The following is a 26,988-nucleotide window of genomic DNA, read 5'->3' on the forward strand; positions in this document are numbered from 1 at the left end:
GTATTCCTTTGGATAGATTTGGGGTCTTCTGTTCATTTTTCCAGTAGTATGTTGGATTACTGTCTGGAAGAGGGGTCCATTTTTAATTTACTTTTATTTTCAAATAAGAGTCATTCTATAGGCTGGGCATGGTGGCGCACACCTTTAATCCCAGCACTTGGGAGGCAGAGGCAGGTGACTCTTTGTGAGATAGAGGCCAGCCTGGTCTACATAGTGGGTTCCAGGGCAGCTGGGGCTACAGGGAGACCCTGTCTCATTCCCGTTGCTTTTGATTAGGAATCATTAGGGCAGGAAGCCTGGGAAATGTTGACACTTTCTTCCATTGCCTTTCTTGGTTTGTAATCTAAGTAATTTCAAGATACTATTCATGAATGAAGTGTTTATTTTACAAAGCCCATGAGTGGCATGACTCAAGGAGACAGAGAAGTAAGAATACAAAAACAAAAAGAAATGAAAGCTACCATGTCCAGGCTCATGTTGGAGCTGGTGCCTGTGGTAGAGCCTGTTTTTAGAAGAATACAAGTTTTCCACTGACAGAAGTTAAGAGGCCAGGATTGAAGCATCTGGTTGGAAGGGCAAGCACATTTCGACTGTGTTTGTGTTTGCAATTTAAGCACCCCTTCACAGGAAAGCTAGGTGTGCTGCTTGCTGCTTGTAAAGCAATAAAGCCATCGAGCTTGGATTCACTCCTGCAGAGTGCAGGGCTTGACTCCCTTGGCATATTGTACTATTGTACTGTTGAACACCCAGCAGCCTGAGTATAGAATTCCCTCCAAAGTGCTAGGAGTTCTCTGGCAAGAGCTTCAAGACCTCGTTGAATCTTTCAGACTCTAGATTTGCATGCCAGGTGGCTTAGGAAGAGCTCAAGCCAAATGGAAAATGTGCCCAGAGAGCTGTAGGGTTTGAATCTAAAACCATTGGGGGATGGTGGCGGTGAATGACAGTTTCTGTAGGAAAAAACTGGGGCAGTGATCAGAAATAAAGAGGAGAAAGGAAATATTTTCGGTGACTTCCATGAAGTAAGGCTACTATTTCTATTGAGTGCCCCTACTAATCCAAGTCTGTGTACTCACAGAGTGATACCAATGTATTTGTCTTTCATGGTCTTTTCGTGACACTGTATGGACAGAAACATTGGGGTCTGTAGATGTCTTCTGAATCTGGCAAGGTCTGATGGGGCCCTGATGATTTAATGCCATGCTTTGTAGCTGTGAACAATTACTCCCCCACAAGCTCAGACTTGTACAGTCATTATAGCATAGAGATGATCTTAAAGGCATGCATATGCTAGAATTTATATGGGTACAGATTGCTGAGGTGGTCCTGCCATGGTAAGGTGGGAGATAGAATAATTAGAGATAAGGAGAGATGTTTCCAGGCTGCTGAGCTGCAATGGTAGTGCACTGCAGACAGTCCCCATTCACTTTGTTACAAGTACTCTATGGATTCCTTACAAGCAAATGGGACAAGCTGGCCTATCATCAGGGTAGGGAAGAAAGAGGATGCTCAAAGAAAGCCCCACCTCCTTGCAGCAGTGAAAGAGAACCCTCCCATGTAGTAGTAGATTAATTTTCCTTGGAGATAAAATGAGCCATTTCATTGGGGATTTAAAAAATTAGTGACTTAAAAAAATTCAACTTGTTATTACAAAGATCCCCGTATTAAAGCTCCATGTGGTGGTTCATATCCTTGTGGACTGAAGCAGAGCTCTGCTGTTCCTTCTGCTCTGAGCATCACAGCATCTCTCTAAAGAACAGCAACCAGATTCTTGCATTGTCTTGCTCCTAAATTGGCCATCGAAAAATGTTCTTGCCCCAAATGCCACATTCAGATTTTTCTCATTCTCCCTGGATCTGAAAGCTTTTGACTTTTACAGCTCTGAAATAAGTATTAAAATAATATTCTCCTTACTTTTCATTTGACAAGGTGTATATTGGGATGGTTGAAGCATTCATTTGACAGTTGCTATGACATCCAATTTGTCAATATTATATCAGCTAAGATATCAATTCTCGAGTTCTTCCCATCAGTTCAAACTAGAAGTAGGTGCTTTCATCTGTGATACATTCTATTTTTAAAAATGTCAGGTGCAGGGCCTGCCTGACAAGTTCCCATCAGAATACAGATGGAGTGAGGTCTGTTGTTCAATCTTTAGTTCATTACTCAGGCTGGTTAAATTGCCCTAGGACTTGGTTCAGCTGCTGTATTGAATATCTTCTTAGGACAGACCTTCTAGGCGGTCTTCATTTTTCTAGAAAAGACTCTGGAAGTTCAGACTCAGCACATGTAACCAGTACTTTGTATAACCATCTTATCTTCCCCCTCCCCTCCCCTCCCCTCCAGGACTACATCTCTTGTATTGTGTATTTCAGGATAATTTGAACTGTAGCTGAGGATGACCTTGAGTCTCTGACCCTCCTGCCTCTACCTCCTGAGTGCTGGGATTACAGGTGTGCACCACCATACCTGGTTTATGTAGTGCTGGGGATACAACCCTGGGCTCTGTGTGTCCTAGGCAAGCACTCTGTCAGCTGTGCTGTATCCCAGCCCCCATCTTGTCTTGGTTGTGAGATCCAACACTTTCTGTAACAGCAGAATCAACTCATTCTAACCAGAGGCCAATGGCCTTCTGAGTAACTCAGAAACACCTAGTTACTGAGTAATTCTAAGAAGCCATTATAATGAAAGGCGGAGTGGGAGAGAAGGGAGTTGGACAGGTAGGCATTAAGATATAGGGCTGGAAAGTGGATCCTGAGAATCTGAACCAACTCCTTCAATAAAAGAAAATGAAAGGGCATCCCTTCTCCCACTTCTTCTTCATGCCTGCCAAGGCCTTAGAGGACCTTTAGCTCTACCTATGACCCTCACTAAATGCCCATAGTAAGAAGTGATACAGGGGTAGATTTTTGGCAAAATTTATTTAGCCTTAGAAAACTGGGCTTAAGCCTGGCACGGTGGCACATACCTATAATCTGAGCACTCAGGATGCTGAGGCTGTCCCCCCAAATAAAAGAAAACCAATTTAAACAACTTTATATTTCATTTGCCCAAGGACAGGTCTTCATTATCAAGGCTGCCTTTGAATTATACAGTTGTTATCTACTCAGACCTGGATCTTCAGTCTTATACAGCCCAAGACAGGGTCACCTCAACACTAAGATGAGCTCATTAGGGGAAACTTGATATTCATGTGCCTGTAATACTTGTATGTGGGAAGTAGAGGCAGGAGGATCAGGAACACAAGGTCATAGCAAGTTTGAGACCAGTTTGGGCTACATGAGACCCTGTTACAAAATACTTAGGGGTGGGGGAAAGGAGAGGACGAGGGAGAAGAAGGGGAGACACGTGATTGCACAGGAATATAGTCTTCAAGAACCAAGTGAAAGTCTTTGGAGCAGGGAGGGGTAGGAGAGGAGAGGTGAGGTGAGAGGGTGAGAAATACAGGATTATTTCAACTCTCTTTCATTAGAACAGTAACAATCTTCCTGCTTTTCGAATAATTATCTTTCAGGTCTTCAAGGTAACCTGGTATAAATTCACTTGGAGGAGACAGTCAATAACATAATTTTTTCCAGTTGTTCGATTCAATTTTTAAAAAATTTTTTACTAACTTTAAAACAATGCATTTACAACAAGCAGATGTTTTTCTCTACAGAACATAATTGTGAGATGAGAGGCAAATTGTTCAGGTGGAGACCCAGCTGACTGCTCACTTCTAACACAGGCAGTCCAAGAGCTCGTTGACTTGTGGGGCCACTCCTGGCTTCCAGTCGCTTCTTCCAGGTCAGGCTTGCATGGTTGGTTCTATCAAAGCCGTGGCCTCCCAACATGTGATGTTCTAGTCTGCAGGGTACCAGGGCTGGGGCAGCTCCTAAATCCTTCTTTCTGTTGAACCAGGTCTGCTTACATTCCTATTTCTTCATTAATTAACAAATATTTATTGAGCCACTACCAAGAAAGCATATTGATTCAAAGAGTGAGTTTGAGAGGCTAACTGCCAAGGTTTCAATACCACCTCTGCCACTTAGGAGCTCTGTGCCCTTGGAAAGTTATTAACTCCTCAAAGCCTCAATTGTTCTGTGAATGAAGAACAGTAACTGTTCTACTTTGCAAAGGGGTGGTAAGGATCAAATGAGAAAAGGTTGTAGAAATGTTTGTAAAATCAGCTCATAAGAAGAACCTGTCTCTTAATAGGCAAAGTGAGTCTGAGTAAAAGCCAAGTTGATTTGCTGTCTTCTGTACTTCCTAATCAAATCAAACCTACCTGATAATGCTCTCTGCCACTCTCAGATAATATAAAGTCCTCTGATCCATTTTGGTACCCAGAAGAGCCTCCTTCCAGAAATTCAGATGCCTAGTCTGTTATAACAATCAAATCAGGGAGCATAATGTAATTTAGAACTCTTCTCTGCCTAGATCCTCGAGGCCATGAGGCCCAAGTGGGAGAAAGGAGAAAGAAGGTGGAGGTCACCTTTCTAACTCTATTACCAGTCACTCATTGGCTATGACTTCAGAATTCTCCAAGTTGAAAGAGAGGATGGTATAGGAAAGGGACATGCTCCAGAGCAGCTATTTCTGGGATCCAGACTGTGGTTCCTGTGCCAGGCAGATAGCTAAAGTTTGCTCATGGTTGCCTAGGCATTTTTCAGGGCTGTGTTGTGCCCCCTCCTCATATTGATGATAACCACTGCCAAGTTCACCCAGTGTTTATCCTGAAGTTTCTCTCTCTCTCTCTTAGACAGTGAGAAGAAGATATATTCTCCTCAGGGCTGTCCTGCTGAAGTAAGAGAACTGTGGCTGACAACCACAGATCCAGGCAGAATTGTGAAGGAAAGATCAGTGAAAGGGCCCCCAGTGTCAAAGGGTCTTCGTTAATTCTGCTGTCCCCACCATTCTTCCTTTTCCTCTAGTGCCCTGGCTGGTACTCAGTGAGATCTTTCCAGGTGGAATTAGAGGCCGAGCAATGGCCCTGACGTCTAGCATGAATTGGGGCATCAATCTCCTCATCTCTTTGACGTTTCTGACAGTGACCGGTAAGAAATCTTTCCCATTCATGTCTTTTCTCCTCTTAGAATAAAAGGTAGAAAATGAATTTTCATAAAAATGTTTTGTTGTGGAAGTTTTCTGACATAGAATCAGGGAGAATCCATCACCCTATAGCTCTTGGTCTTCATCCAGATGGAGCCCCCCCCTGCTCTTCCCCTACCAAATTATTTTGAATTATATCATGTATATGCCATTTGTCTGTAAAATTTCAGCAAGCAAGACCACAATATAATTATCACACCTAAAATACTAATAATCTCCTATAGTATCTAATAGTTACTTGGTTCACATTTTACCAAGCACCCTATTCTAGTTTGTTTCTCCATTGCTGTGACAAAATATTCTGACAAATACCAACTTGGGGAGGAAAGGGTTTATTTGATTTACATCTCCTGGGTCACAATTCATTAGGGAGCCCAAGGTAGGAACTCAGGACAGGAACCTGGAGGCAGGAGCTGGAGCACAGGTCATGGAGGAATGCTGCTTATTGGCTTGCTGTCCCCGGCCTGTGCTCACCCAGTTTTTTGTTTGTTTTTGTTTTTTTGGTCTTTTTGAGACAGGGTCTCCCTGTAGCCACAGCTGGCCTGGAACTTGCTTTTAGGAGACCAGACTGGCCTCCATCTTACAGAGGTCTTTTTGAGACAGGGTCTCCCTGTAGCCACAGCTGGCCTGGAACTTGCTTTTAGGAGACCAGACTGGCCTCCATCTTACAGAGGTCTGCCCGCCTCTGTCTTCTGAGTACTGAGGCTGAAGGCATGCACTACCATACCTGGCATATATGGTTAATTTTAAAAAATGGATGGTAACTCAAAAAGTATGTTATACATATATACGTGCACATATTTATACATATTTAGTGCATAAGTTTTGAAATTACTTTAGAAGTTGTTAATTAAGTATGGTTTGGGCTTATATATAAAATTTTCATATGCTTGTGTCCTAGATTTTAAGAAATACCCCAAGCCTGAAAGAAACAAAGAAACTAATTACTAATGTTGACCATACCTCTCCTACCCTAATTGTACACAGAAGCATGTGTCCTTCACCTTAAACATGCGTATACACACACACACACACACACACACACACACACACACACATTCACCTTTCATCTGCTATTTAGTGAGGAGAAATAAAAATATGAAAGACCAAAAATGATGACAAATTGAAGGTGATGACCCAAGCCTTTGGGAAGGAGGGCTAGCGGATATATTGGATGAGCTAATGAAGATTTGGAGCCCTTGTTTGGGTTTTTAGACTAGTAAGTGTTAGGAAACCAGATCCATTGTTTTAATTTTATTTCTGTACATGTTTGTTGTTTTTTGAGACAGGATCTCACACTGATGCCCAAACTTGTGTGTAACTGACTATGTAGCACATTCTGGTCTCAAAGTCACATCGGTTTTCCTGTGTCAGCTTCCTCCCTCAGGTGGGATTACACACAAGCATCACCATGCTCAGCCAGGTCCAATTATTTTTTTAAAAGCCTGAAATGGTCTAAAATCTTTAGTTGGCATTTAATTGGGATACTTGAAGATCTCTATGTATTTTCAAGAATCAGTTTCTCAAGCATGGGTTAGTCTAAAAGACATGAGATTTTACGTGGCAACAAGCCTTTGGATACCAACATTTTAATGAACTGTCATGTGTATCAATATAACCATACTGTTCCACATGATCAAACATACTGTGTAGTGGGCAGTGAATTCAGCTCTGAGTAAACTCTTTTGAGAAGCTGTTTAAACATTGCAGTACAGAGCTGACTGGGTGCTGAACACCTATAAACCCAGTACTCTGGGAAGTTGAGTCAGAAGGATGAAGGATGAGTTTGAGGCCAGCCTGGGCTGTATAGCAAGACCTTATTTCAAAAGACAAACTAACAATAAAGTTGTAGTGTGTTCACTAGAAGAGGGTGACCTAGATGATAAGGGCCTGTCACCTGTACTCTGTGAAGAATGGCTTGGACATTCAGAGTGTCTGGTTTGGACCTAGGGACTCTCAAAGAAAGGATAAATGTATAAACAAACATTTAAGTGTCTGTCAGGAAGAAGGAGGGAGAGATCTAACTCCATGTGTGCCATGTAGGAGACAGGCAGAATGTCCTGAAAGAGAGATTTGAGAGCTAAGTAAAGGAGAACTTGGTACAGAGTGAGCTGTCTCACTTGGAAGTGAGTTGTTCTATAAAGTGGTGAGCTTTATGTTACTGAAAATGTTCAAACAGAATTCAGAATAAGTTTAATGTGATAACCTCCTGGGTTTTTACCAATTCCTGTATTCAAGATTTATGCTCTGGAGAGAGAACAAATTCTGCAAGTATTTTATTAAGCAATCCACCAAGCAAAACCGTGCACCAGCAACAAGACAAGCAGAGAGGTATAGGATTGATTAAAATTGTCAAAAAAACTACCTTGGGGATGGAGATGCCTCAGTGGTTAAGAATGCTTGCTATGCAATCACAAGGACCAGAGTTCAAATACCAGCAGCTAATGTAATAAATTCGATGTCCGGCACACACTTGTAACCCCAGCTCTGAGGGGGCACAGAGACAGGAGAATCACCAGTTTGCTAGCTTCTAGCCTAGCTGAGATAACATGAGCTCCAGACTCAGAGAGAGATCCTGCCTCAAAGGAATAGGTAGAGAGTGACAAAGGAGGACACCTGGCACTTTCTTCTGTGTACACATAGGCATGCATATGTGTGTATGTGTGCATGCACACAGATATTAAAAAAAAGAATTGCTTTGCTATTTCTTCTTCCTGCCCCTCCTCACCTCAGTACAACTCCCTGGCAAATGGTTACTATGCTTAGATCCTTCCACACTGCAGTTATAAAAATGGCTTCAGTATAGAATCACTTAGTCAGTTTTCCTCCTGACCAACTGTGATTTGTGGCTGCAGCTGTTAAAGGCCATTTGCAAATCTTATCTGCAGTTGGTCTGAGACTGTGTATAAAAAGAGCCAGCTAATTTCTCACTGTTCCCCTGTCACATTGGACTGATGCTGCTGGGCCAGGGACCAGCACAATGCAAATGGAACACTTACGTGCATGGGACACATTTTGTGAGTCACTGTACCTTGAATTTGGCCAGGGACTAGAAAGATATATATCTTTAGAAGTAGCCAAGGGAACAAGCAGGCAGATAAGGGAAATCCATCAAAATCTTGAGGCTCTTGCTTCTTGCTGATACGCCATAGCTGGTTGATGCCTTTCATTGGATCCGTTATCATGTTTTCCTCTGGACCTGGAAGGAGGACTTGCAAACACACCACTAGTTACTAAAAATGATGAAACATTGCCAACTTGAAGTAATTTATTCAAACAAGATGTATTAGTCACGTTTCTGCTGCTGTGATAGAAGCACTGACCAAAGCAATTTATAGAAGGAAGAGTTTATTTGAGCTTACGGTTCCAGGGGAATTACAGTCCATCATGGCAGGGAGGCATGATGGCTGGAGGTGGCTGGAGCAGGAGCAGCAGAAGCTAAACTCTCACATCACGCAGGCACAGGAAGCAAGAGGGCAACTGGAGATCTGGCAAGGCTTAAGAACTCTGTAAGCCCACTGCCAGTGACGTGCTTCCTCCAGGATAGCCACACCTCCCCAAACAGTGCCATCATCTGGGGACAAAATGTCCAAACACTTGGAAACTATGGGGGACATTTTCATTCAAACCACCACATTCCACCCCCTGGCCCCCATAGGCTCATGATCATATAAAATGCATTTAGTCCAACTTTAAAAGTCCCCATAGTCATTATCAGTCTCAATACTATTCAAAAGTCCACAGTCTAAAGTGGACTCAGGTAAATATCTTAACTGTAAGCCTCTATAAAATAAAAAAACAAATGACATACTCCCAACATACAATGGAGGCATAGTAAGGAAATAGCGGACCAAAACAAGACCGAAAACCAGCAGGGCAAACACCAAATCCACTAGCTCCACATCCAACTTCTGGGACTTTACTTCCAAAGGGCTTAGATGGCTCAGCCTCTAGCTTTGCTGTGTGCAGCACACATCTCTCTCTTGTGCTGGTACCACTCCCTGTGTGCAGGTCTTCTTGGCAGATGCCTCACAGCTCTGGCATCACGAACTTCTTGGGGTCTCCATTGCCAACCAGGCTTCACCTTCACAGCTTCACACAATGGCCTACCAGGGCCTTCTCTAGGCAGGGGCACCCCAGTTTCATGCTGCCTGGCCTCCAAGTCTCTCTGAAACCTCAGAGGAAGAATTGATGACCCATTCACTCTTCCATCTTTCATGCCTCTAAAGTCAGCACCAAGTGAGCAACACTGCCAAGTTTGACTGCAAGTTTGGGATGGACTCCAGCCTGCTTTATCCATTTTAGAAGCTTTTCTCTTCCATGGCCCCTGCAGCATTTTCCTTTCACAAGTTGGAGGCTTAACTGGGTGTGGTCTTGCCCTGGAAGCACTCTCTCCATGTTTAAGTTTGAATCTCTAGGCCCCTCTTAATCACCTTAATCTCCTTATCAATGGGATCTCTCCATCACACACCAGGACTCGAACATTAATCTTCCTAGTGCTCTTTTTCAAACCATCCTTTATATTCTGTATTTCTTTCTGCCCTATTTGCTCTTTTTCACTGTAAATCTGTATAATATTCACCATTAATAGCCATGCCACCATTTCTACATTACACTGTCTTGAAATTTCTTCCACCAGAGAAATTAGTCCATTGCTTTTCAACGTAGCCTCAGGCAAGCTTTTAGGTTGAGGGCAGACTCCAGCCAGACTCTTTGCCAAATATCCCAAGTGCTGCTCAAGTCCTTATTTCCCTCTGGAACTACATTGTTCTCAGCACCGCTTTCTTCCAGGTGTTTACTAGAATGGCCTGTTAAGCTCTGCTTACAGCAATCAAGCGCTTTTCTAGCCCAAACTTTCAAAGTCTTCCACATTTTTCCAAAACCCTACATGGTCAGGTTCTTCAAAGTCAAGAGCCCACTCTCTGGAACCAATTACTGTATTAGTCACGTTTCTGCTGCTGTGATAGAAGCACTGATCAAAGTGATTTATAGAAGGAAGAGTTTATTTGAGCTTACGGTTCCAGGGGAATTACAGTCCATCATGGCAGGGAAGCATGGTGGCTGGAGGTGGCTGGAGCAGGAGCAGCAGAAGCTAAACTCTCATATCATCACACAGGCATAGGAAGGAAGAGAGCAACTGGAGATCCGGCAAGGCTTAAGAACTCTGTAAGCCCACCCCAGTGATGTGCTTCCTCCAGGATAGCCACACCTTCTAAAACCTCCCAAAACAGTGCCATCATCTGGGGACAAAATGTCCAAACACTTGGAACCTATGGGGGACATTTTCATTCAAACCACCACACAAGAGTAAAAAGGATGAGCTCATTTCAAGAGAAATCCATCTGTACAAATATGTCATTTAAAATGTCCATAGATTAGAAGTCAAACAACCGCAGTGGCAAGTCCCAAGAGGGAATCAGTAGAGGGTAAGAGAAAATTACACACTTCTGCAATGAGGTTTTTATTTTTGTACTTGTGATGGTTAGCTTTAGTTGTAGACTTGACACAGCCTCGAGTCACCTAGGGAAGACAGTTTCTGTGAGGGATTGTCTACATTGTGTTGGCCTGTAGGCATGTCTGTAGGAGATTATTTTGACTGTCAATTGATGTGGGAAGATCCAGCCTACCGTGGGTGGCACCATTCCCTAGGCAGGAGATACTGACTATCTTAGTACAGCAAGGAAAAACTGAGCACAAGCCATGAAGCAAGCAAACAGGAATCTGTGTGTTTATTCTCTCTCTGCTCTCTACTATGGATGTGATGCTTTCAGTTTGTGCCTTGACGTCCCCATAGTGATGGACTAACCTGAAATTATAAGACAAGTAAACCCTTTTTGTTCTCTAAGTTGCTTTTAGGGTATTTTATCACAGCGACAGAAATGAAATTAGGATGTAAATGAACATGTGTTTTTTAAAAATATCTGTGTGTTTATTCTCTCTCTGCTCTCTACTATGGATGTGATGCTTTCAGTTTGTGCCTTGACGTCCCCATAGTGATGGACTAACCTGAAATTATAAGACAAGTAAACCCTTTTTGTTCTCTAAGTTGCTTTTAGGGTATTTTATCACAGCGACAGAAATGAAATTAGGATGTAAATGAACATGTGTTTTTTAAAAATATATATATGACCTTGAGTTTAAATTGTGGTCTGTGCCATACCACCCTGAATGTGCCTAGTCTTGTCTGAATTTAAATTGTGATAGCTACAAGAGAGCTCTGTACTTTACCTAGGAAAGCTGGGAGAGTATTATGGAAATGAAACCCCCAGAGCTGGTTGTATTTTAAATTTGAGGATTTTATTTCCATGGAGACTGTAGGCACGTATGAAAATACACACGACTTTCAGTGGTTCTGAGAAGTGGTGTTCAACATGGGCTCAGAGTAACACAAAACACATTATCTAATTACTCCTTTTGTCCCTTGTAGATCTCATTGGCTTGTCCTGGGTGTGCTTCATATACACAATCATGAGTCTAGCATCCTTGGTTTTCGTTGTTCTATTTATACCCGAGACAAAGGGGTGCTCTTTGGAACAAATATCAATGGAGCTAGCAGAAGCGTAAGTATTCATATGATTGGTTTCTGAACAATTTTTGGCTAAGTAGTAACATCTGAAATTATTTTTATGATATTCCCTTTAGTCTGTGTCTCTGTGTAATTACAGTCCCAACCTTGTCTTTAATGTGTGTGAACCACTGCTTTTCAATAGGCCGGGCTTTTGATGCTCTATTCAGTAATGACTAAGAACCTCAAGCTGGGCCTACTAAATGCCTGTAATCCCAGCACCTGGGAGGTAGAGGTAGGACGATTAGGAGTTCGGGCTCACCATCAGCTACACAGCAAGTTCCAGGCCAGCTTGGGCCTCCTGAGACATCACCTCAACTTCCCCACCACCCATGAAAGAGAACTTCTTCACCTCTAGGTCCACAAAGGGGAAGCCATCTTTGGGGTATTGGGTAGGTGCTGGGATATGATATCCACTCTGGCCTAGGACCACAGCTTCAGTCCTTTATCTAAAACAGGCTACAGGGTTTTAAGACCAAACACTTAAGGTTACAGTTAGTAGAAAAACTCATGATTCTGTGTCTACAATTGCTTTCAATATGGCACATTCAAGGTAATTTTAATAAAGGTTAGGAATTTCTTGCATTATTAGGCTTTTAGAATCTAATTCCAGGCATGTAAGTAAATTTCACATGAAGAGATTAGTTAAATAATTTAACTTGCAAGTGGGCTGTCAACAGCTTTCTTTCAGTAGAAGAGCTGGAAGCTCTAACTGCCAAAATTGATGGCCCAAGGGAAGGGGGGAGAGGTGGTGTACGGGGTCTAGGAATGAAGGGAAACTTGTTCTTCGTGGGATTAAAGTACACTTAGAATTGCCGTACTTATTCTTGGGCTTTAATATAATGGAGAAAAATACATTTATTTTACAGGTTATTTTCTTTTAAAAATACCTTTATTTTTTTTTCTTTCTGGTCTCTTTGAGACATAGTCTTCCTATAGCCCCAGCTGGCCTGGAACTAACTATGTAGACCAGGCTGGCTTCCATCTCACAGAGATCCACCTGCCTCTGCCTCCTGAGTGCTGGGATTAAAAGTGTGTGCCACCATGCCCGGCTCTTTTAAAAACACTTTGAAAACACTGGAGAGAAATGTATGTTGACAGAAGTTGTGAGACAGTGACTCTGTATTTTTCGTCAGACGGAAGCAAAGGCTGATGGGTGAATTGATGGTGGGATACATGTGCAGATATGTTTAACAGGTCAAACCTTAAACCCTGGTTTAGTAGGGGAATAAGCAGACTCATAGAAAATTTTCACTTTGAGTTTATGAATTTCTTTGTTTTTGTTTTTTTTTGGTTTTTTTTTTTTTTGAGACAGGGTCTTTCTGTAGCTCCAGCTGGCCTGGAACTCACTATGTAGACCAGGCTGGACTTGAACTCACAGAAATCCACCTGCCTCTGCCTCCTGAGTGCTGGGATCAAAGGCATGTGTCACAATGCCCGGCATATGTTTATGAACTTCTACATGGTTCAATCTTTAAAATATTTCACTTTGCTCAGCAGAAAAAAACTTTTCTCAATTCAAACAAGTTGACTATCAAGTTGTGGGACTACATTTTGATACAGATGAGGCCTTTTGCAAAAATGAAAAAGAAAATGATGAAATTACAATGCAAAAAAAAAATGCAGATGTTAAGAAGGCTGGGTATTACCCTCAGCTTGACCCAGTGCATTGCCTGATTTTAAGCAAATTGAAGCCACGTGATTAGATTTCTTGGCGAGCATAGAACCTGAATGTGGTTGCTAATTACAAACATAATTTCAACCATGACTGCTTGTGTCAGACCTTGATAACTCATGGCATGCTTCTGGGAGCTGGAACCTACTAGAGTCTAGGTCTGGAATTACTGGGGCAGCACTAAGAAGCTAGGACACCAGTGACTTCCACATCCGCCGTTCTTCCTCCATTTCTCATCCTTTCCTATGCTGGTTTCCCATAGGTTAGGTACTGCTGTGTAACAAACCACCCCACCTGTAGTGTTGAAAACAGCAGTTTGCTGTTTCCAGGGAGGTTTCGGCTTGGCTGGGTGGGGCTCCACTTGCTTCACCTGGACTCACTCATGGGTAATGTGAGCAGGACAGTCAGTGGGACTGGAAGTCCCATGATCCCATGGAGTTTGACCACATAGCTGGTAGTGGGTGCTGGCATTGGTCGGGAGTTTCAGTTATCTTCGCATCCTCCCCTTCAGGAGACTAACATGGCTTCACAAACACAATAGTGAAGGCTGAGGAAGCGGCACCATCTGGAATTCACACCTCCACCTCTCATGGCATCCTCCCCTTCAGGAGACTAACATGGCTTCACAAACACAGCAGCCTTCCAATAGTGAAGGCTGAGGAAGCGGCACCATCTGGAATTCACACCTCCACCTCCACTCCTACTGTTAATAGAAGTTCAGGGCCAGTTTAGATTCAAGGGATGGAGACAGAGACTTCATTTTTTTTATGGAACGAAGGGCATTTTTTTTTTTTTTCCTCTTTTTAAACCACATCTAGTCTCAAAATTCTCTTTGGCTTTCATGAAACGTACTTCCCTGGACCTTCTACTACCTGATTTTTACCTCATTTCTCCCTGTATGCCTACATCACCGCTGTCTTTTGAAGACTTCAGTGTCCATCTTTTTGCTTCAAAGGTCAACTCAAGTCTTTAGCCTCGAACGCCCCAGTAATTCCAGACCTAGAAAGCATGCCTCTTGCACAGACTCTTGCACAGACTGCCAGCATTTTCTTGATCATTTTCTCTCACAGAGCCTCGGCTAGTATTTTTATAGGTAGACTTTTGGTTTCCAGGGATGCTTTCCCAGTTACCCTCCTTAGGCACTTCTGTAGTGTATAGCTTCGTATTTATTCCTGGCACATCTTTGAAAATTGTCTGCCAATTGATTTGGGAACTTGCAGGCAAGAGTGATATTGAACTCATTGCATGTGGGGGCTGGGTCTGATGTAAACCCTACCTCCCACCTGCCAGACAACAGTGCAAACAGCACAGGTTTTGACTGAGGGTCATAAGGTGTGATTTAGTCTATAGTTCAATACAGTCCATGCAATGGGAGGAGGAGAAGAGGTAAAAACATGAGTGAGACATGGACAAGCCACCTTCATCACTGCGTTGGCCGCTACTTAAAATATTATTCAATTCTTTGTTGGCTAAGCAGCTGACAAGAAAGAATTGAAAACTTTGGCAATAACCACCCAAAATCCATAACTTTCTGCTTTAGGAAGTAGACAGGAAATCAGATTGCTGCAATGTATTGTGTTGGTTAGCACAGAGATAAATTTTTCTTTATTAGATGAGTTCATTCTATAAAAGTTTTTTTTAAAAAAGTTTTTTAGCTCTCAAGATTCAGAGCTGAATCTTGAAGGAGTTATTTGGGTAAAGATGATTGGTGGTGGGGTGTACACACAGAGGAATAATGCTCTCAGAGCTGTGCTATGAAGGTCAATATGCTGTTATGAGATTAGGAGATGAGTGGTCAGGGTCTTTGTCCATCTTGGTAAAGATTTTGGACTTTATCTTAAAGGTGGTTTGTTGTGATTGTTGTTGTTGTTGGTGGTGGTGGTGGTGGTGGTGGTGTGTGTGTGTGTGTGTGTGTGTGTGTGTCTGTGTGTGTGTCTGTGTGTGTTGGCATATGTACCAGTATATAGGTATGTGAATGCCTGTGTTCATACACACACATACAGAGGCCAGAGAGGACACTAGGCTTCTTCCTCTATTGCTCTTCACCTTAACCCTTTGAGTTAGGACCTCTCATAGAAGTTCAGTTTTGTGTGGGTTAGCTGGCCAATGAGCTCTCGGGATCCTCCTGTCTCCACCCCTACTGCTGGGGTTATTAGCATGTTTAGTCACACCCAACTTTTATGCCAGTGTTAGGGATTCAAACTCAGGTACTCATGCTTGTGCATCAAGTGCTCTTACCCACTGAGCCATCTCCCCAGAAGTAGTGTTTAAAATAAGAGCAGAATGAAGTGACCAGATTTTAGAAGGAATGTTCAAGCAAAATATTCAGGGTGGGGAGGGAAAGGCACTGAATGAAAGGGATTCATGAGGAAGCTGTTGGAAGCAGCAGGTGGGAAGGTATGATGAGGCTGGGCATGGTGGAACAACAGGTCCTATCAAACTGGGAACCTCAAGTTAGACAGAAAGACAAGGGAAAGGGGGATATTAGGATGGCTCTCAGGCTTCTAGAGACAGCCCAGCCCGAGTTTTTCACAGCTTGGTTTAAAAAAAATATTACAAATCATCAATGTGGAATTGGACATGGCTATACCAGGCTTGAGCAGGTGAGAGGTCTGGAGGCCTTCATTTCATTGTCTTCATGGTAAATCCAGTTTTGTGGACATGCACTTTGAACTATTCGTCTCCTAACTCAAGGAGCAAAATACATTAAAAAAACAAAGATTTGTCAGGTTCTTATGAATACCACCAACTAAAAACTGGAGACACAAAAAGCAGGAATGAATTGCTACCTGAATAAACTGTTGCTTTCATTTGACAAGCTAAACAAAAGACTTACTACTATCACACCCTATATCTCCTTTAAGAAGTCTACCTTGAAGCTGACAGCACAGCTTGACTAGGGAGCTTTGGGGTCTGATTAGCAAATGCACCAAACTGAAAAATCACTTGAAGACAGAATTGTCTAATCTTTTCATTTAGTAGGCTTCTAGAATGTTTCTTAAGAACATATGATTTGGGCATCAACAGTTCAGCAAAACTTATTTAGAATTCTGGGTGGAGGAATAATCCAAGTGAATAAATTTCTGACTTATGAAATAAGTGCAAAGGAACCAACATTTGTTACTTTTGAGTCATGCAATTACTCAAAACCTCAATGCAGGCACTCTCCAAAGAGAGTTATAAATTGAAAATGAGGACAGGATCAAAGCCAAGAGTATGGTAGACCCCTCAAAAGTACTGCAAACAAAAATAGAGATGGAGGCTGGGGTACAGAAATACAAAAAAAAAAGATGACAAGACAGTTCTGCACCTCCAACTGTCAGAGACACAGCTGTATGTACTAGGCGTGTACTGCTGTGGGGAGCCCAGGATGGAATAAAGACAGGAAAAGAATTTTGCTTTTAACTTAAGCAATACTAAAGATTTAAAGCTTTTCTTTGCTTGATGCACTAGTAGTAAAGGGAAGATGTGTATAAGCATCCTGAATTATGTAAACTGACTAAAAGTATGAAGTGTATGCTAAGGGTCCCTGGAGAGAAATGCCAGGCAAAGAAATGTGGTACTGATAAGTTATTAAATTAGGTAAAGAGATGTAGGGCAGTGGAACGCCCATGGGACTTACTGGAGTGAATTTGACTGAGGAAGGCCACTGCTGAGCCAAGGGAGTATTTTGGAATTTAGACATTAATAAAACAAATAAATCAGCCGTTGTCACCAAGGAAACCAGTTCTGATGTGTAAATTCCAGTAGGTTTTCCTAAGCAGTAAAAAAGGAAACTATTTAAATATCAATTTAATTTCAAATTTGATACTACATTGCTTAATATTTCCTCTCTCCTATTTAGACTTGTTTTTTTTTTTTTTTTTTTTTTTAAACTTCCATTTGCACAAAGCTGAGAAAACAAATATTCTTCCAAGGATGTTAAGTTCCTTATAAAATGGTGACTCAGCTCTGAGGTCAGGAAAGATATCTGCAGTAATGTAATTTGAAAAGATTTTGTTTTGAATATCTGCCCTGCCCTACACACCCCAGTGGAACACTTGTGACATCCACTTTTCAACTGTGATTTACTCTTTTCCCCAACTTATGTGGAAACCAACAATTTAGTGTATCATAAATATTTTAGTTCTGAGGCTTAGTTTTCATTGTTAGTAGGCAGTGCAATGTGGTCAGTCCTGCATACAAATGAATTTCTTATACTTATTGAGGGTTGGGGAGATGGCTCAGTAGGTGAAGTGCTTGCCATACAAATATTAGGACCTGTTTAATCCCCAGCATCCATGTAAAAGCTGGTATAGCAGTGCATACCTTTAATCCCATCTCTGGGGACATGGAGATAGCATAGGATTCTTGAAGCTTAGTAGCTAGCCAGTCAAATGAGTGAGCTCTAGGTTTTTAGGTTTAGTGAGAGACCCTATCTCAAAAATAAAGCGAGGAAGACACCTGATATTGACCTCTGTCTCCACATTAAATAAATGTATACTTTTGAGTATCATCAGTTAAGCACCAGACACTAATGTAGGTGCTATAACCGTATTATCAACTAGGAAACAAAGCACCCACAAGATAATGAAAATGTATGTGGTGGTGCTTGCCTTTAATCCCAGCACTTGAGAGGCAGTGTCAGGTGGATCTCTGAGTTGGAGGCCAGCCTGGTCTACATAGTGAGTTCTAGGACAGGCTGGGGCTACCAGACGACCCTGTCTCAAAAAGACCAAAAAAAAAAACAAACAAAAAAAACAATTATTTTTTTCAAAAGAAAATGTATTGATGTAGTTGGTGGGTGGGGGTGGGGGTGGGGACTTCAGAAGGTTGTTCTAAGATACAATCTGTTAAGGAGCCAAACCAAGAAGGCAGGGAACAGAGAATGCAGGAATTCAGAGAACAGCTAGTGCAGGGGGTAACTCAGAAACAGGCATGACCTGTTCTAGGAAGGGCAAGAACCCCAGGAGGTCACAGCCAGAGACAGATAAAGCAGGTTGCCTGAGGAGTTGCATGTTAGTTCTAATTTGTAGTGGGAAGCAGACCAAAGAATTTTAAGGGGGTAGTGACCTGACATGATTGACACTCTAAGTCAGACACGCTCAAGGGAGCATGTGCAAGTCACCCAGCTGCAGGAGGTCAGGGAAGCACACAAGCAGTGCTGGCCTCAGGCAGCCCCCGTGTTGCCTGGCAGTGCCAGATGTCCCTAGTCCATTAAAGTTGTCTCTGTCCTAGAAAGTTGCTCCATAGAAACTTCTTTCTTCCACGACCTTCTGACCTGCTTGCTCCCACCAACGACCGCATTTCTGACTACCCTAGAGTGGACATAATCCCGAGGGAAGTCTACCACTCTCATGTCAGTTCGTGTTGTTAAGCTTTAAAAAATTTTTATTTTTGGTATCTGAGTGTACTGCCTGTGGGTATGTTAGTGCGCCCGCGTTGTGCAATGCCTGAGGAGTATAACGCTTTATAATCATACCATCATTCCTTTGGGTTTGAAGTATTAACTCCAGCATTCCTAAGAAAAGTCAACACCCTTCATACCCCTTTCCTCTCCTCTCCATTTGCTATTTCACTGTCCGTATGTCCACTTTTCTACTTTTCAACAGCATAGATAGAAAACTGCTTGGCTTCTACCCCTCCATTTTTAGACAGGGTCTTCCTACAGCCGCAGCTGGCCTGGAACTTGCTATGTAGACCAGGCTGGCCTCGATCTCACAGGGATCTGCCAGCCTCTGCCTCCCGAGTGCAAGGATTAAAGGTGTGTGCAACCATACCTGTGCTCCCCCCGATTTTTTGAGGGGTCTTGTGTATCCCTGGCTGGCCTGGAATTCTTTGTACAGAGATGACCTTGAACTTCTGATTCTCTTGCGTCCACCTCTGAAGTGCTGGGATTATAGGTGTGTACCACTGTATCCAGTTTATGCAGTGCTGAGGACGGAACTGAGGCTTCCCTGAATGCTAAGCAAATACTCTCCAACTGAGCTATGTCCCAGTCATCCCCATCTTCTAAATAGTGTTTTGGTGCCAGGCATGCTGCTGCACACCTTTAATCCTAGTATTGGGAGGCAGAGGCAGGTGAATCTCTGAGTTTGAGGCCAGCCTGGTCTACACAGATTTCCAGGACAGCTGGGGCTATGGGGAGACCCTGTCTCAAAAAGACCAGAAAAAAAAGAGAGTGTTTTGGTGCCATCTTTCTACTTACAGCAAAGCTTTTTATCAAGTCTGCTCATTCCATTTTCTGGTGAACCTGTTCCAATGACACTTCTATGGCCACCACTTCCCTGAACAGTGCTAAACCCCGGGGTCAGTTCTCATTCACTTTAGGTCTAGAGTATGCGCCCCCTTTCTGAAATATGAGCTTCACTGCATGTGGGAACTCAGCTCTTGGCTGTCTCCTATTGCACAAGACTCTCTTCCTCAGCTGGTTCCACCTCATCTCTCTCTAGCCGGGCTTCATCCTGTGACTGAGTTCTCAGTAGTTGCTTGACTTCAGTCAGCGCTGTGCCCCTTGAACCATCTATACCAGTTGCTGGGATTTATCTAGGTATTTGACTAGTCTTGTTTTAAGTTTATGAACATCAGTCTGAAGAATGGCTTTAGGATTCCTACCATCTGCCACAGTTTGGGTGGGGTGTGACTTTCTTACTTGCAAGATGACACTTCAATCTAAACTCTTCTCCAGTCTCCTATACAACCTCCTCCCACTTTTTGTCAGTGACTTTTTAGTTCACCAAGAAAATAGCCTCACCACACCCATGTGCCTCACCATAAAGGCCAATTGTGCCATTTGTGTAGAACGTGCCATCAGTCTCCTCTTTCCCATCCTACAATGTTCTTCCTCAGATGTCACATTCCTTCTAAGTACCAGCTCATTTCCCTGTCCCAGTGTTCTCTGGAATTCTTTACAAGGTTCAACTTGACACTCCAGCTGCTTATCAAATGTTAGCTTACTGAAGATATCACTTGTAAGATATCTCTGCCCCCAACTATCATTGTCTTCCTTTCCCTGCTTCTGTGCCTTCATCCTGACGAAAGCACGAGCTTGTCAGAAGCCAGGCTTTTTTTTCCCAAATTTATTTCATGTGTATGTTTTACCTACATGTATGTATGTATGTAACCATATGCAATGCCCAGAAGTCAGAGAGGGCATGGGATCTCCTGGAACTGGAGTTACAGATGGTTGTTAGCAGCCATGTAGAAACGGAATCAAACCTAGGTCCTCTGCAAGGGCAGCCAGTGCTCTTAACCACTCAGCCATCTCTCTTGCCCTGGAAGCCAGTTTTTTATACATTCTATGGCCTGCTTACTGTGGCACAGCCATTTCATTTACTGTGAGAGAGGGGAGGGTTCTAAGGTACCCCCGTCTTTTTTTTTTTTCTAAATAAAGGTAAAACACTAGAGCATATTTTTATGCTGATGGAAATAATACTGTAGAAGAGTGCTATGACAAAGGTGAGGGGAAAAGGCAGAATCCAGGTGTGCTGCTGCCAGAGTTAGAAAAACAGAACATGAAAGGATTTGGGGTAAAACTGCCACTACTTTTCTGTACCTAATAAAACCGTTGGAGTTCTGGCCTACACAGAAGGGGTGCTGTGGTCATCTCAGAAGACATCTCCTCTTGTTACCCTCTACATGAGATGGACCAAAGGTCTTAGGGACACATCAGAGTTCACGGCACATTAGAGCTTCTCAATAAGAATGTTTTGCATTAACTAAAACATGAAAACCCCAGGGTAATTTTAAAAATAATAAGCTGCACATTTCTTTCAAGTACTGTAAATGAAGAATGACATTTTCATTAGTGCCTCTTTCTCTTTCAGGAACTATGTGAAAAACAACATTTGTTTTATGAGTCATCACCGGGAAGAATTAGTGCCAACACAGCTTCAGAGAAAGCCCCAAGAGCAGCTCCCGGAGTGCAAAAAGCTATGTGGAAGAAGACAGCCACAGCAGCCTTCTCCTGAAACCTAATGGCCTCTGATCCTTACAAATGGCAAAGCAGAACTTACAGAGGGTCTCTGCTCTTCCCATGCCTACCCTTCACTGTCATGGAGTGACTTCTACAGGGACACCCTGAAATTAGATAACTTTTAATTCCTAACCCCCAAAGGAACCTCTGTCAAAAGGCAGACAAGGTACAAGGGTCCTCAGCATGCACGTAAAACGAAACAAAATCATACCGGCCAGTTCAATACTTTCTACCTTTTCTGTAGAACAGCCTTCGAAAGACTAAATCCTAGTGATGAGGCCAGCCTCTGCCTTAATCTGTAAATATATAGGAGGCCAGTCACTAACACTCAGACAGACATACAAGTTCTGGACAGGCATGTGCCATTTTTGCCTATGAAGACACTCCTTGCACTAGGTCTCATGTAAAAACAAACCAAGACATTATGTGGATGATTTGATTGCACATATGTTCTAGATTGGGATAGTGTCCTGGAGAAGACCTTAGAGATAACTCAAATTCACCAGTACAAAGATTATGCAGCTTATTTTACAAATGAATACAAGTTAATGCAAAATCTTATAAATTGCTTGTCAATATTTTAAAATGCTAAGAGGCACCATTTTGTAATTCTTGAGAATAAGTATTTTTCCTTTTTTTTTTAAATGACTAGAAAGGTCAATTTAGACTTCCTGGGACCATATTTATTTAGAAAAAGATGTTGGTAAACATGAGTCAGGCCATAAGGTTATTTATCCAAATCTCTATCTAAGCAGTTAGGTTTAAATTATCAAAGTCAAACCTATAAAAACTGTCTCCTGAAAAGGCTGTTGTGGTGGCCTGTAGCAGTCCACAGCTTTCTGCAAAATGCTCCCCACTCCTCAGGAATCTCTCTACCTCAAATGATGGCAGACTAGCTCTCACTGCTCCCTTCAGGTGAATGCAGATGTAATGAATGACATTCAGAGATCAGGAGAACTCCCTACCTTCTTTTTTGTGATAAAAGTGACAGCCAGCCATACCAGCAATTACCCACATGATGCATTTCTGTCCTGTTTTTCCAGCATTTAAAAAAATTTGGATATGACAGAAAATCCACGATAAAGAATCTTGAATCACTTAATATAACCTATGAAAGACACACCACACCAAAATCTCTGAAAGCATGAACCTAACTTGAAAAATATTTAAAAATATGATTAACCTGAAAAAAAGTGAATCCTAAGCACTCAATTTTCTTCCTTTCCCCTACAAAATGGTCCCAGATTGCTACAAAGGAACATGACCCACCACATTCTTTTATGACAAAATGGAAAGACAACAAATCCTTGCAAGCAATAGTAGTATCTGAGACTTGGAAGAATGACTGAAAGTCTTGGTTCTGAAATGTATCATCTAAATTAATGGTGGCAGGAAGCCAGAAGGAAAGGTTTAAATCTTGATTATGTCATGGTACACTTCCTATTGCAAGTCAAAGCACACGCTGGCTTCTGTTTATTTTGGAAAAAGAAGGCAAAGTTTTTTCTGCAGAGCATCAATTTAAATTGATCATGAATCTTCTGGAATTATATGTCAGGTTTTTAAAAAACTTGATGCGGGTTATCAACATTAACTTTTTTTTTCTTTTCTCTTCCAAGTACCAGATTGTTTAGGACACTTTTTTAAATTGTTAGAGGATTCAATTTTAAACATTCTATAAGCTATTTCTTGGTTTGTCTATTCATTGCAAATGAGTAGACAATAAACAAAGGTAGCTTATTAGTGTGGCTTCAACTTAAGTATCTTAAACATTCTATTTTTCTTTTATTATCCTGAGTCTGTAAGCAATTTTGTTTTTAAAATAATTTTTACCCAGTATTAGCCTCACCCCTCCCGCCTCAACACATGAAGCCTTTGATTTTCAAAAATAAAAAGGGGGGAATACTTACAATTTGTATGTATATATTCACAGTTTTTATTTATATAAAAAATATACAGTACTGTGGAAAGCCAGAAGACATGAGACACACTCATTTTACCCAGCTTTGTTTTACTTAGTGGATTGCCCATGGACACTGCCAGGCAGTGCTCATAGTGGCTGGATCCAGACTTGGTCAGGCTCATTCTTTGCCTCTAAGATAAACCATTTACAAGAACTTCATATCTGCCTGGCTTTCAAGTCATCAAACACTGAAAATGTTAATCATGTGGATCTTCACCTTAGCTACACAAGTGTTTTTGCCCCTATTACATATTTGTGTTTATGAATCAGCAAAACAGGAGTTCACTTGTTACTGTTCATTAAAACCAAGTGGGAAACCTCAGAATTGTAAAGCAGTCTGCTGGTAACTCCTTTCATCTAGTTTTATTTTGGTATTTAAGATTTTTGCTATCCTGTTGATCTTAAAATGAAGCAAATAAATGTAGAAACAATTTTAAAAACTGAAGGCTTAAAAAAAAAAAATCACAATGAACTCTTTCATAAGAAAGTAAGTATAAAAGTTAGCCTTTGCCCCTACTTTTGAAGGAGTGAAGAGAGGGTGTGGGAAGGTTTCACGAAGAAAACTAAAATGGACAAAAAATCAGATGTTCTGTCCAGTGCAGTGCATTAAGTCAGGTTTGTAAAATTTTATGATACACAGAAAATGCACTAAACATGGATGCTCAGGTGTTACAAGACTTTGCTAACATTTCAAAACATACTAGTAATTCAGTTTCTCCACTAAACATGGATGCTCAGGTGTTACAAGCCTTTGCTAACATTTCAAAACATACTAGTAATTCAGTTTCATGGGAGATATGTTGGGATATTGCTTCCATTTAGTTTCTGCTGAGAATATAACTTGACTCTACCCAGCTTGTAAAGTCACTGTTGGTTACACTAAACACCTGATACCGTGTTTCCATTCTAGAGCCCATGGGTGGGTGGTCCTTGCCTGTTTCAGAAATGCATACACATTACAATTTTAGTATATTAAAGTCACCCTTTCACTCCATTAAATAAGACACAGCAAAGGGGAAGACATACCTAAATGGCTTTCAGTTTCAAGTAGAACTCTTAATTATACTGTGGCACAGAGGCAGCTTGTGGGCAGTCTTGTTAAAACAGAACAATGTTATCAATGTCTGACAAGACTCTTAGTATAGCCTTAAGCACCAATCTAAGATTAGTAAGTCAAGGACCTCAACTGCTTCCTACACTTCCAGCTGAGTTTTTCCTAAGTAAAGGTCACAGAAGGTCCAACCCAGCCCAGCTTCCTTCTCACACCCATCTAGTAAGAGGTTTCTCTTTGTAAAACACAATTTCTTAGTTTTTAAAAGTCATTTAACATTTTCTATCATTAAGTTAGCAACATAAAAACATCTTTTTTCTGCAAAGTTCTACCCTAGTTACCTAGAGCTTATATACATGATTTATTTCCAATCTGCAAGAAAAACTCTGATATTTGGTAACAGAGCATGAAAAGATACTATATACATGTAGCATACACACACATATATACAAAACACACCTCAGCCAAAGTTAAGCCTGCATAGATTTTAAAAAATTATGAATACAATTTTTTAAAAGAGGAAATGGGGAATAAAAGTTACAGAATGGATAGGAAGAGAGATCTTTTCCAAACTTTTATTTGTGGACATTCAATTGAAAAAGATAACTTTTACAGGTTCTTTGGTGCCCATATTCAGCATACAAAAATGTAAAAGACTATTCACAAATAAAACACATTAGCTCACACTGGAAAAAAATAATGACAATAAAACAATTTTAAGGTAGTGCACACTGTGACAGCTCTGCTTGTGGGGACATGAGAGTTACTGCGAAAATAAATAGAATGTCCTCTTGTAAAAGCAGCAATGTCATGTCTTGTAAACTTCCTTCTTATACTACAGCAAAGTATGAAGTAAGATCCAAAGGGACTGGAGCGTACACTGTAGCTGCTGAGTAAGAGTCTATTTCCTCAATTACTGTTGGTCCAGTTTTCCTTATGTTTTGAGTCCAATGTGCAGCAGGTTTCAGAAGGTGCTCAGTTAGAGATTCTAACCAATTGAGGAATTATAAAATTTCTTTCCTGCTTTCAAACACAAATGGGTAAATCTGTTCCACAGCAGTCGCCACAGCCTTTACATTGGGCCCTGGAATAAGCACAAGGAGGGTGAGAAGAATCTAGAAGAGGAGCATTCGAAGACAATGCCAGAGTTAAAGCATTCACCTGCCTTAGAATCTCAGGTCACTGCTTAAAAGAAAAATACTGCACTTAGCAATCATGTACATAATCATAAGAACCAAAAGAACACAATTTTATGGACTAAAGGAAATCTGAAACACAAAATGATGTGTTTTAGTTTTACGGCACTGGTGAAAAAGGAGCGTATGAGAAACTACACTACCATGGAAAAGGATAAAAAGCACAGGTAATGTTTTGCCCCATGTGAACACACATAGGAAAGAATGGGAGGCTGTCCTTTAGGGCACTGTCTTCTATTGATCTCCAATCCCACTGAGGCCCAAAGGCTACAGACGAACCAAGCATAGTGGAGTAAAGCTTCCACCAAAATACTAGCTCTCTTCTACACTCTGGTCTCAAATTCCCCAGGCTCACATGTTTGGTACCAAAGTGATCACTGACCCTCAGAGCTTATCCAAGTCAATGAGTTTTGAGGGAAGGAGAAAGTGGTGAGGGAAGTTACATGTTCATTAATCCACAGAACTCTGGAACATTGATCAAAGGAAATATTAAAAGGGAAAATGGTTTCTTAAATGCTTGAAAAAAAAGTTGCTTCACTAATAATTGCCTCTTGAAAAAAATCATGAAAACTTCCTATCTCCTCACTGAAAACTGGGCAGGTAATAGACATGCTCTACCCGAGTCTGTTCACTTCTGATTCACCACTCACTCTACAGGGCACAGTACTCCCAGGAATCATGCACTGTGTGCTCACTGAGTTTTTAACATTTCATCACATATTCCAGATATACCATACAAGGTATAGTAATTAACCAGGTCAACTGTTTTCAGTTTGTTGCAGTGTTTATCAACTCAGTAAACATTTTTTTATATTTTTTAAAAAAATTGAGTGTTTTGCCTACATGTATATTAAGTGCACCACATGTGTGCAATGCCCACAGAGGCCAGAGAGGGCACTGGAACCCCTAAGACTGGAGTTATGGATGGCCATGTAGGTGGTAGGAACCCAACCCAGGTCCTATGTAAGAACAGCCAATAGCCTTAACTGCTGAGCCATCTGCTAGCCCCTAGAGTTTTGTTTTTTAAGACAGGGTCTCACAATGTTGCTCTGGCTGGCCTGGGATTCACTACATAGACCAGGATGGTACCATAACAGCTCTGCCTGCCTCTGCCTACTGCCTCTGCCTAAGTGCTGGAATTAAAGGCTTGAACCACCAGACTCAGCAAATATACATTACATTTATGTTGTTTCACTCTATAATCAGGAGACTTATCAATATTCTGAGCTCAGGCTCAGAATTCTAGAAACAGATAGCTGAAATATTTGAGCAATTAGATTGTTCCCCATCTCCCTACTTTTATGACTCAGGCAAGATCATGGCCATTGGCTATGGGAAAACCGATGAGATGAGTTAAAACTGCAGCTTATCTGTTGAATCTATTTTCCTCTAAGAACTGAAGAAGTAAAAACCAAAATTCAAGAAGACTGAAGAATTTGCCTTAACTCAGTTCTAAGTTTGGGCCTGATCCTAAGCAATGCCTCTGGACAGCTTGTAAT

At 41.6% G+C, this 26,988-nt stretch overlaps 2 protein-coding genes across 4 annotated transcripts in view; one reads left to right on the top strand and one right to left on the bottom strand.

Annotated features, from left to right (window-relative positions):
* The window catches only part of Slc2a12 (solute carrier family 2 member 12), a 78,669-nt gene extending 54,964 nt beyond the window's left edge, over positions 1 to 23,705 (top strand). The window contains exons 3-5 of one of the 2 annotated variants that reach the window (XM_008822100.2): positions 4,911 to 5,033; positions 11,516 to 11,648; positions 21,134 to 23,705. In XM_008822100.2, the coding sequence (XP_008820322.1) occupies positions 4,911 to 5,033; positions 11,516 to 11,648; positions 21,134 to 21,284 (407 nt within the window). In that variant the 3' untranslated portion in view covers positions 21,285 to 23,705. The remainder of the gene's footprint in view (positions 1 to 4,910; positions 5,034 to 11,515; positions 11,649 to 21,133) is intronic. The other variant, XM_017795331.2, reaches the window with a different exon arrangement.
* A 585-nt stretch (positions 23,706 to 24,290) lies between these two features.
* Tbpl1 (TATA-box binding protein like 1) overlaps positions 24,291 to 26,988 on the bottom strand; it is a 31,580-nt gene continuing 28,882 nt past the window's right edge. For both annotated transcript variants that reach the window (XM_017795333.2, XM_008822098.3), the window contains exon 7: positions 24,291 to 25,377. In XM_017795333.2, coding sequence (XP_017650822.1) covers positions 25,298 to 25,377 — 80 coding nt within the window. In that variant the 3' untranslated portion in view covers positions 24,291 to 25,297. The remainder of the gene's footprint in view (positions 25,378 to 26,988) is intronic.

This window comes from Nannospalax galili, unplaced genomic scaffold, assembly GCF_000622305.1.
Source record: "Nannospalax galili isolate Female #2095 unplaced genomic scaffold, S.galili_v1.0 scaffold186, whole genome shotgun sequence".
Taxonomy (NCBI): Eukaryota; Metazoa; Chordata; class Mammalia; order Rodentia; family Spalacidae; genus Nannospalax; species Nannospalax galili.